Below are 11,259 nucleotides of genomic sequence, written 5' to 3' on the forward strand. Positions count from 1 at the left end.
TGTTGTTAGTTCAAATGTTTGAGACCAGATTTGTGGAGCATATTTCAGAATCTAAAGCTTGATGAAAAACAAGCAAGTCCAACAACAGGTTTGAGACTGTTTCCCCTGTTCACATAGCGTCAGATTATGAAAGGTTTTAGAGTCTCCAGTAGATTCAGTAGCATGTAACAAACAGTGAACAATGAAGCAGGCTTCATAAAGAAATCCTTAAAATGTCTGTTAATTTCACCATGTAGACTGCCTAGGAATTATACATTGAAAAATTAATTTGATACAATACCTTGTTTGTGAATTATAAGAATTCATTATAAAAGTTCATTTTTTTGTCAGCAAAGTTTGGCAGCAATTGGGAGATTGATTTAAGTGTAGTGGAAACATTTTTAGAAGCAGGTCTTTCCACTGACTGTATAGGGGGTCTAATATAGTCCATCACAAAAGGTAGTGTGAACACACCCTTAGAATACCTGACAGTGGCCATTAATTTTGATGCTGAGACTCCAGCCCTTAGAGAGCTCATTGGAACAGATGATTAGGAAAGGAAAAGTCTATTGATCCTATGGAATAAAGACCTTGATTACCTCATGTAAAGAAGGGTTGACAAGAAAACAGGCTAAACTTTTCACTTTTTAGTGTTTCCCCTCAGATCTGAGATGTAACTCAGAAGCTGTGATTCCCTTGACTTTCATTAAGGAATGGCAGCATCCAAAGCAAGACATCTCCACTGGGCTTTTGGCATTTTAAAATCTTTTAAGGATACTAAGGACTGGGTGCAGGAAAGATATCCCTTTAGTGCCTTCAGTAGGTTGACAGGATGAGATACTGCAGAAACCTCCAAAGAGATGTCAAGGGGAGACAGGGGGGTTGCACTTTATTAGGTATCTTCTCAGGGTTTCTCAGGCATCTGATAAGGCACCGTCTCTTTCTTGCTTTCTCTGTATCTTTCCTACGTCCTGTGTGGTTTCTTTGATGTCTAAGAAGGATCTAAAAAACTGATTATGGTGCAGCTTCAGTTTACCTATATGTCACAGGAATCAGCTACAAGGAAATAAGTTGATAAGAAATCACATTCTATCAGGCTTTTCTGAAGCTTAATGCCAAAAAGTAACAGTTGTTTTAGAAGAAGGTCAGTCATAGTCTTATGAAAGGGATTAAAATTAAAAAAAAAGGCAGTCCAAAAGACCAGGTTAGAGAAAAATAGAATAAAATCTCCAAAAGTATAAGGATTGCAACTCAGAGCAAGCCAACAGAAAGTGCAGGTAATTCTGAATAGGAGTGTAAGCTTTATTCAAAAGCTCTACTTTTTGTTCAGGGACAAAAACCATGAAAGAAATTTAATTGAGAAATGCAAAGGGATGTACCTCATGTAAACTGTTCTTGATGCAAAGAAGTTAGCTAAATGAAAAAGAGAAAACAATGATATAAAAACCTTTTTCTAATACTACAGCTGTGGGTTGTGAAACCTTGAATTCAGCTCCTAGGAGGATCCTCCACAGTTTCAACATCTCTGCACATCTCGCAGAGTTCGAAAAGCAACATCTGAAGACCCATTTTTAGAAAAAAGAGAACTGCTCCTTGATTTTTTTTAAATGAAAACAGATTTGTTTGCTAGAAGTTTTCAAACTGATACATCCTTCTTCATGCAGGAAGAGGTGTTTTTGACCTTCTTCTTGTGACTGACACATCGGTTTAGCATTGCTTTTGGTGTAATAATCCAAGCCATCACTTGCACCATAAGATATATGGTAAGTCATCTTTGCTTTGCTTCTTTTTTTCTTTTTTTTTTTTTTTAACATTCAGTAGTTGCTTAGGTAGTCTAATGCCTGAGGTGAAAAATACTTGTGGAATCTTGCCAGTTTACTCATCTTTAAAAATTACTGTGGGGAAATGCATAGGATATGTTAAATGGAATACACTATTTTTAAAGGACAGAACCATTAGAAGACTTGAACAGAGGATCCAGGTAAGCAAAGAAATAAATCTCTAGAGATTGATCTAAGTAAGAAAAATAATGGAGTATGCTTCTCTGATTTTTTCTCTGAAGATGATCTATAAAGATGGAAATCTGGATTTTAAAACTGTTACTGCAAAGACAAAATACCTTATTTGAGTGTAGAGTACTTATTCTTCTCACAGGATGACTACAGAAAATCTGTAGAGTTTCTACAGAAACACTCTGTCTCATGAAACGTATTTACATGCAGCATAGCTTATTTTACTTCCATTTACTACACCTTTTTAATTGCTACTATTTTATAGCACTGGGCAAATGAACTGAAACTCACTTTAATAAAATCTTTGCCTCTTTAAAACCAGAGAGCTCTGACCTGAAACTCAGCATGAAACAGTGACACGAGTTTGCTCAGCTTTTCTATGGAGAGCTTTTCTCTTGAAAACTGCATGACTGCTAGTCTCAACTAGAGCAACAGAATTTGTATAGCAGATTGCAGTTTTCTAGAAATATTGCATTTATCTAAACTGTATTCAAAATTATATAGACCTCTTTCTGAAATATCTTTTCTTCAGAGATCTTTCAGGATTATCTTTGGGTTTTTTTCCTAATGATCAGGCAACATAAGCCCAGTCATATTATCTCTAATTAGGTAAACAACCCAGGTCAATTAACCCAGTGAAGCATTCTAGCCAGTGGCCACCACTGTTTTCTAAAACCGTGAGATTATAGGATAAAGCACAAAACCACTTACAATTCCTTGTTCTGGTTTCTAAATTAGTATCTGTAGTTTCCATTGTCAGCATGTGCTGGATACTATACACAGTTCAGGGTAGTAAGTATTTTTGCAGAGAGAGGCTTCTGAAGCAAAGGCTAGGCTAGAGGAACGGGGCTCAGTCAGCACAATTAACTGCTCAGAGGGAAGACCACAATTTAAACACACAAAAAGGGTTGAAAGGCAGAAGATAACATGCAGGGAAGATGAGATTGTCATTCCAAGAAGGTAAAGGAGGGAAGGCACTGAGCAGTTAGCAGGAAGAAGGGGATGTCACGAAAAGAATTACCACAATAACATAGAGGCACCATTTTGCAATAATATTTGCATGAAACCTATCAATCACATAGTCATAAAATCCCACTCTGGGTTTATGACCCAGGTGTTTTTCACACCCATGTGTATGCATAAGCATCATGCAGGTGCAAAATGATCAAGACAGGACATGCTGGGTCTGGCTCTGTGTTGCAGCCAGTCCCTCATCCCATAATCCCAGTATACAGCATGGCTGACTGACACATCAGAAACGGGGATATTTAGCTATATGCAGTACCAGGACTTGTACTGTCAGGGCATGCCACATAGATCAAACAGATCTAGCTGCAGGGAATATTAGATATTTATGCAGTGCCCAAGTCTTGTCATGTTTTGAAATAAGTTAATGTTTTGGCCCAAAGAGTGTTTTATAAAGGTGCTTTTTTTTTTTTTTTTTTTTCTAAAACAGTTGCTGAAACTATTTAAGAAATGTAAACCCTTAGATACTTTAAAATCCGCATATTTACTGTCAACACACCTGAGCCACAGCCACTTCCTCTACCAACAAAACCATTATCTCAGAATTCTAATAACTATGTAGTTAGTACGGCTGTGGAAAAAACTGTTTCACAGAGATTGCCAGAGCTTCCTGAAAGCCAGTCTTTGAGGAGTTTGACAGCACTTATTTTTTCCCCAAGAAATTCTATCTAGGCAAAGCTGAGACCCAAACTGTTAAAACCTGCCAATTTTCTCTTGTTCTCCAGAAGAAAACTTCATGCTATAATTAACATGCCAAAGTAATATCTGAACATGGATATTCTCATTCTTGATATTCTTAGGAGCAGAGCTGACAGCCACAATCAGGAAGAACTTGGGGAAGGGGTGGGAAAAAGTTTTGCAAAACACCACCTCTTTTTGTTTACAATGTGCAGATTTTGCTCCAAAAGAGCTTCCTTCTTCTGGGGCAGATTTGTATCTGCACAGTGCAACATAAGAATCTCCATCAGGAGCTGGCAGATCAGGAGAGACACAGATCCTCATTTTTAAGGTCACAGGAACTAGCAAGGTCAAAGACCTAGGAGCCAGTCCCTTGCTCAAGACCTCAGCTTAGGTTTAGCTAAGTTAACCACTTTAACACAAATTAAAATAAGGACAATGGCATTTTCACCGATCTGTACTGACAGCAGAAAATAGTCCTTTCACCTGAACAGTTTTGTCCAGATGACACAACTAGTGTGAGACACTTCACGGAATTCATAGCCTGTAAATCAGAATGGACCACTATGAGCTTCTAAAAAAACCAGACTGGGGGCCTGCCCCTGTGTCACTCCAGCCACGGGCTGAATTCCTCCAGTTACATCTCATCTTGCAGAACTCAAGTGCAGAGAGAATGAAGTGGTGGTTTTGAGAATGTGATCTCTGCAAAAGACGCCTTCAATCACACAGGGTAGACCTCGCCATTGAAGAAAGTAAGTGCATGGTGGGGCTGTACGCAGGACCTGCACTACATGAGCGGTCAGGGATCACAGCACAAGTTGGGGCAGATGCACTACCTGAAGCCTTCTGTGTCGGGAGCAGTCTGTGGCCTCTGTCAAGAGAACAGGCGTTAAATTGCCAGGGAAATGCAGATTTGAAAACCATCAACCTGCTATGAACAGCCACCAATCTGCCATGAAATGCCTGATAAAAGCAGTCCTGCTGACACAGGAAGGAAGAGCAGCCCTTTCACCAGGCACCAAAGAGCTCTATTTGAGTGGCTACCAAACACATTGATTTCACTTCCCCACTAAGTGACCAGGAAGCATATTTGGTCTCCCTGACACCTGTCTTCACAAAAGCCTTTTCCTGGCTTCACACAGGACACGAAGGAATACTTCCATTCTCTCTGGGGGTCTGTGAGAAGACAGTTCTCCTCAACTTTTCAGAGACCAGATTATACAAAGCTTCACTTCTGCATCTGGCTCGCAGTCCTACCTGGGACTGGGGAACAGGGAAGGGTTGGGTGACAGGAAGGGCTGATAGCAAAGTCACAAGCCTTTACCTGCTCCCACTATAGAGAAATCCCTTGCCTGAGGGCTTTCACAGCTCTGCTGCACACTTACCTCCCAGGCTGTGACACCTTCTTACCTTCTTGCAAGGGAAGCCCACTCCCTCCGACAGTTCCCAGACCAAAACTGGAGTTTTGGCAACTCTTGCGCTTCCTCAATTACTGTGTCACCTCACTGGAAATGCTGGCTAGAAAAGGATGAGGGACGATGTCAAACAACCGCTGCACATGTGGAACTGTTAGTGCACACTCATAGCGATGGCCGTATCTGCCTTTCACCTTTGTGCCCCCTCCAAGACACTGAGCCAGTCTAGACTTTGGAGGTCCTGAATCACGGCTGCTAAGCAGCTACTGAAACAAGGAATCACAACTTCTTTCATCCCTGAGCACTGGGGAGGTCTTTCAATTGACAGGAGGATGCCACAACAGATACAGGTGCTATAGGCCACACTGACAGCAACTGTCATCTTTTATGCCATTTGCCAAGGTGTTTGCCCATCTGTTCTTTCTACAGGATTGTGCACCGTTTTCATTCCAGAGCTATCTAGAAGCAGCACGCTTCCCTGGCCTACGCCTGACCCAGCCTCTGGAAAGGACACAGCATTTGCCATTTTGACCCAGACCAACGCTGACGATTTCCTGCTCTGCAACACCCAGGGCAGCAGGTCCACCAGGTGGGTATGTTCAGTACAGCACAGCCTAGGTCATCCCTACGCCTCCAGTGGCCGGATTCCCATAGGCGTTAAGGCTCCCAGGAAGTCATGAACAACCCGAACAAGTGGCAGTCAATTTGTTTCATCCGTGCCACAGCACCTTTGCAGGCACCGGTTTACACCTTGCCAGTGCCTGGTGCTCCTTGGGTGAGGGCTACAGTACAGGCTGGCACGATGAGAAGGTGGCCAGGTCCCAAGGAGAGGCATGGCTACGCTCTGCGTGCCAGCCGCTGTGCCCCCCCGTTGCTGCCTTGCTGGGTCTCTCCACCCCTTTGGAAAGCCACTGCTGAGCACAACAGCCCCAAACTACCCACTGCTCAGAGTAATTCATCATTCCTTGGCTTCTGGTTGGGTCAGGCAGATGACAGGCTCTGCTGAGGAGGAAAAATGCACCAGACAGCATACACGTAGGAAACGACACGCAGCACGCTTCCAACGTGCAGCAATGTGACTTCACAGGTATACAGATGGGCTTCCTGGGAGCTCTGCAATTTCATTCTCTTCCACACCTTGACGTAGTAATGCTTAGGTGCTCAACAGCAAAAAGCGTTCCAGATGAGGACATCAGTATGTTTCAGTCCCCTCACTGCCAAGCCTGGGGTTTCCTCTAGTTTACCATCCTTTTCTTCCTTTCCAGACCAAGACACCATGGAAAACAATACCACGGACATAGACGACTGGCCACTGACAACAGAATTTGACTACGGTGATTCAGCGCCGTGCATGGGAACTGAGGAAAAGCACTTTGCAGCAAAACTTTTGCCACCGCTTTATTCTTTGGTGGTGATATTTGGCCTCACAGGCAACATGCTTGTTGTCCTTATCCTGGTCAAATACAAGAGATTGAAGAGTATGACTGACATCTACCTGCTCAATTTGGCAATTTCTGATTTGCTGTTTGTATTTTCTCTCCCTTTTTGGGCTTATTACGCTGTTCACGACTGGATTTTTGGGGAGGCGCTGTGTAGAATTCTCTCAGGCGTCTACCTCCTTGGCTTCTATAGCGGCATCTTTTTCATAATCCTGTTGACCCTAGACAGGTATCTGGCCATAGTGCATGCAGTGTTTGCTTTAAAAGCTAGGACAGTTACCTACGGCATCCTCGCCAGCGTTGCCACTTGGGTTGTTGCTATTTTGATTTCTGTTCCTGGGATAGTATTTCACAAAACTCAAAAGGAAAATTCACGTTATACTTGCAGTGCTCATTATCCATCAGACCAGAGAAATGTATGGAAGCAATTTCTGACCTTAAAAATGAACATTCTGGGACTTGTTATTCCAATGTTCATTATGATATGCAGTTACACGCAAATTATAAAGACATTACTGCAATGTAGGAATGAGAAGAAACATAAAGCAGTCAGGCTTATTTTTATCATCATGATTGTGTACTTTTTTTTCTGGGCACCATATAACGTTTGCCTTCTCTTGCGTGATTTCCAAGGTGCATTTTCTATCACTACTTGTGAAGGCAATGGTCAACTTCACAAAGCAATCCAAGTGACAGAAACAATCTCGATGATTCACTGTTGTATCAACCCTGTAATTTATGCCTTTGCTGGAGAAAAATTTAGGAAGTATCTTCGTAACTTTTTCAGAAAGCAGATTGCATTCCACTTCTCTAAATTCTGTCCCGTTTTCTATGTTGACACAGCTGAACGAGCTAGCTCCACCTACACACAATCTACTGGAGAACAAGAAGTTTCTGCTGCATTGTAATTTGTGTCTAGAGAAAAAGTGGAATTGACTTTTGTGAAATCAAGTCTGTGATGAAAGCCTGCAGAATCTGCTCTGGATATTGGCTCTAAGGCAGCTGCGAAAGGTCACAGATTGCATATTTACCAAAGCTTGTATTTGCTCACACATTTGGGTATTTGTACATAAATGAAAAGGATTTATCAAGTTAGCTACCTAGATATGCTAACATGGGATTCTGTAGGGAAAAAAAGTGTTCTCTTTTTTTGTAAATGTAAAAGCATAGTTTTGTACTATAGGGCCCCAAACCACACAGACTAAGCTAGCAGGTTCATAAACTGATTTTTTGAAGTGAACTAGAGGTTAGAAATTGACACTGGTTCTTTGGAAACATCTCTTGACTGCACTGCACACAAGATATCTCACTCATTTAAACTCAGTCTCAGCCACATCTTTTACTAGCCATCCTTGTGTATCTCTGTAAATAATGTTAAATTACTGAGGCCTGTGATGCAGAATCTTTACAAGTGGTATGGGAAAATTTTACACATGTAGAAGAAACTGATATTTCAAAGTATATTTTCCTTTGCGTATGGTTGAGTACCAACCTCTTCAATCTTTCTCATAATAGTTTTAACTACCAGGTGTTGATATCTAAGTGAGTAGAGAGTTTGATATTTCAGAAGGCTCGTTTTTAATCAACTGATGGTTTATATGCTATTCATACTAAAAAGCTAATATAATGATCTATCATTGATTAGAAAATCAATGTGTTTACTATATTTTAAAAATAAAGTATTGCACATGAAGCTTTAACCAGATTAGATCAAATGTGGACAACAAGTCAACAGGGTTTTAGCTTTTTAGTGAGGTGATTTTGCTTGTCATTTTTATAGCCTACATAAGAGAGAAACTTTAAAATATGAAATGAATGCAGTCACAATGGCTGCAAAACCACAGCAGCGTTAGAGGTGTGAAAATGATGTCTGAGCGGTGTTGACCCAGATGTTTTTAGAGATAAGCATAGGCTATAGACATTTAAGTTATCAAAACATATCCATAAGTAAAAAAATTCTCTGTTCTACAGAGTCAAGGACATAGAGCATCTCTTTTTTGTTTTAGAAGAGGTATCATTTGGGGGCTATGACAATGTTTTTTTTCTGCCATTTACGAGTTCTACAGAGAGCAAAAGCTTCCATAATTAGTAAGGCTGATGGTCAAATATGACTGGGCTTCCCCTTAAAGCTCAGATCCTGCAAAGCACTGCAACACATAGAAAACATGAAATATGGGGATACTCAGGTGCTTAAGATCATACCATAATCATGCTATTAATTGATTTAGGCCAAGTTGTCCTTTCTAGCATTTCTTACACTTCCCCTAACACAAGGTTTTGGACAACTCTGTGGAGACAGGAAATTAAAAGTGAATATTTTGATTACTGTTCTTATCCAGTAGGGTAATTTCTGTTTCCCAACTCCTCTAGATAGCCTTTTAAATAATATTTTCAAAGAAGCAAATGTTTCAAACAGCCCCAAAGAGATTTTACATTGCCAAGTGCTTGTGAAAGCAGGAAGTGAAATAGGGAAATCTTTGCTTATCGGACTACTTGGTTTAAGTTATTCAGTTTTGTCATATGAAGCATCACTTTTGGACTAGATCCATATGGGAAGTATAATAGAAGTGTACTATACCTTCTAGTTTACAAGGTTTTCAGCTGCATACTCTTTTTTTAAGACCTATGCACCAGTTACTTTCTGGACATTGTATATTCTTTTAAAACAGGTAACTATATCACTATAAGCAGAAATCATGTAATTTCAGCATAAAATGGCAAATATATGCATTTATTTTTTTAAAGAGATAGGAAGCTATATGCAGTAATTTCTAGATAGGCTGCATTTTTTTTTCCTTCTAAAATATCTTTGTGAAAATATTTTTTATATTTTATTCTGCTTTTGACAAGAACTTTCATTTGGCCCTTAAGACACCTTGCCTTTAAGAAGTTACTTTCTCTGGAGGGCTTTGATGCCAGGCAGGGTATGTATCTTGACCAGCTCTGCAGGAGCAAAGCACAGCAACCAAATGTTCATGAGCACACTGACAAGCTTTCTGAGAGGCATGTCACAAAGCAGACCCGATCCTTTGCAGTGCTCTCTTCTACAGCATGGATCTTCCCAGGCCACAAGCAGCTTTCGAAGGGAAGAGGTGGAACCTCAAGACTGGTGGCCCAGTGAGTCAGCAGCTTATTGAGAGTTTCTACCACTTCACTGAGAAGGGACCACACTTCAGTGAATGAGAACAAGCCAGAATTCAGCTACTGTAGTGAACGGTGACCCACATTCAAGGAGATAATAGAAAACACAGTATTGGGTAGCACTGCTGGTGCACTCAATTAAGGACTCTGCTAATAGATTGTAATAATATTAAAGCTGGTGAACTTTAGTGTGTTAGACTTCTCTTCTTGATCCTCCCCCCCCCCCCCCCCCTTCTTTCTTTTTTTTAGAATAGCCCAGAAGAATGAAAGAGGAAGACAAATTCCTCTTCATAACAGGTTGCTGTGATGCTGAAAGAGCAGGCAGGACAAATTCAGGGTTTTACAAGTGGATTAAGAACCAGCATCATCAGATCACACAGGACCACCAAGATAACTTCAGTGTTCTTAACTGCTTGTCATTAATAATCTAATAATAAATATGCTTGTTTGGTTGTCATTACATTTGGTTTAGTTTATTTCTACAAATGGGAAAAGCACTGTCTCACACAACTCACTCTGATCCTAGAAGATTGTTTTTAAAATAAATAAGCATACAAAACGTCGTTAAAACCACGACACATAAAATTGTTTAGTGTTTAGGATCTGCCCTAGTGACCAAAGAGTTAACATCTAACAAGTACAGTGGACTGATACACACGCTTCCCTTCAGTTCTTAAGATGTTGGTGCCATCATGCGGCCACACTGTAAGGTTTCATGCGTTTGGTGCTTTCCTCTTTCGAAACAGTTCTTTTCCTAAGAGGATCTTGGGTGAAAACGCCTACCCCCACTACGGGCAGCAGCAGCATTATGCAAACAGCTGCGAGCCTTAGAAAACACTCATGGCTCCTAAGAACGGGGGTCCATTGGATGAGGGGGCAGGGTCACCTTTTAATGATTCAGGTGGATGCAACAGTGGGATAAGAGGGAAGCGAGGCGTATTTTAGTTCCTGCAGAAGTTTTGCATGCACTCATGTTGTCCGGATTCCAGCCATCTGCTCTGGAAGGAGAGCATTCGACATTCTTCTCCATAGCTTGGAATTGACAAGAATAAAAATACATTCCCTATCATATTCCATTTGAAGGGATTGTACAAATGCTTTGCAAGGATTGAAGCTAGGAGGGACACGGGATGCTCAACTTCCAACCTCTCGCAGACCCTGGCAGCTGTGACACTCCCCGTATCCCCCCGCAGCAGCCGGCAGCACCAATACACCAAGCCTATTCCCCGTGAATCCCCCGAGGGACCGAAGGGCTTTTGGAGACTAGGTGCCAGATGCGGGACATGCCGGGACTAGGGCAGCAGCCTGTCTTGCCACCTCCTACGGCAGCAACAATTCCCAGACCGGAGAGGAGTCTCCTCCAAGCTTACTGCTCACCAAGGTCCGCCTGGGTACCCTGCTGTCTGCAACAGCCCGTTACTGGCCGCCACTGGCCGCCCTTCGCAAACGCGCGCGACAGCGCGAGCTCAGCGCGGGAGGGGGGGCCGGAGCGGCATAACCCCCGCCCCGCCCTCTCGCCCCGCCCCGCCCTCTGGAGACCCCGCCCCAGACCCCTCGGCCCCGCCACCG

General features: G+C 41.9%; 1 protein-coding gene across 3 annotated transcripts; it reads left to right on the plus strand.

Moving 5' to 3' along the window:
• Positions 1–1,590: 1,590 nt before the first annotated feature.
• Positions 1,591–10,147, plus strand: LOC141939632 (C-C chemokine receptor type 5-like). 3 transcript variants are annotated; one of them, XM_074859747.1, is made up of 3 exons: positions 1,592–1,742; positions 5,540–5,699; positions 6,376–10,147. In XM_074859747.1, the coding sequence occupies exon 3, from the start codon at positions 6,387–6,389 to the stop codon at positions 7,455–7,457; it is 1,071 nt and encodes a 356-aa protein (XP_074715848.1). In that variant the 5' UTR covers positions 1,592–1,742; positions 5,540–5,699; positions 6,376–6,386; the 3' UTR covers positions 7,458–10,147. The 3 variants fall into 3 exon arrangements, with proteins under 3 accessions (XP_074715865.1, XP_074715848.1, XP_074715857.1); XM_074859756.1 differs by having other exon boundaries at positions 5,564–5,699; XM_074859764.1 differs by lacking the exon at positions 5,540–5,699 and having other exon boundaries at positions 1,591–1,742.
• Positions 10,148–11,259: the final 1,112 nt, after the last annotated feature.

This window comes from Strix uralensis, chromosome 1, assembly GCF_047716275.1.
Source record: "Strix uralensis isolate ZFMK-TIS-50842 chromosome 1, bStrUra1, whole genome shotgun sequence".
NCBI lineage: Eukaryota > Metazoa > Chordata > Aves > Strigiformes > Strigidae > Strix > Strix uralensis.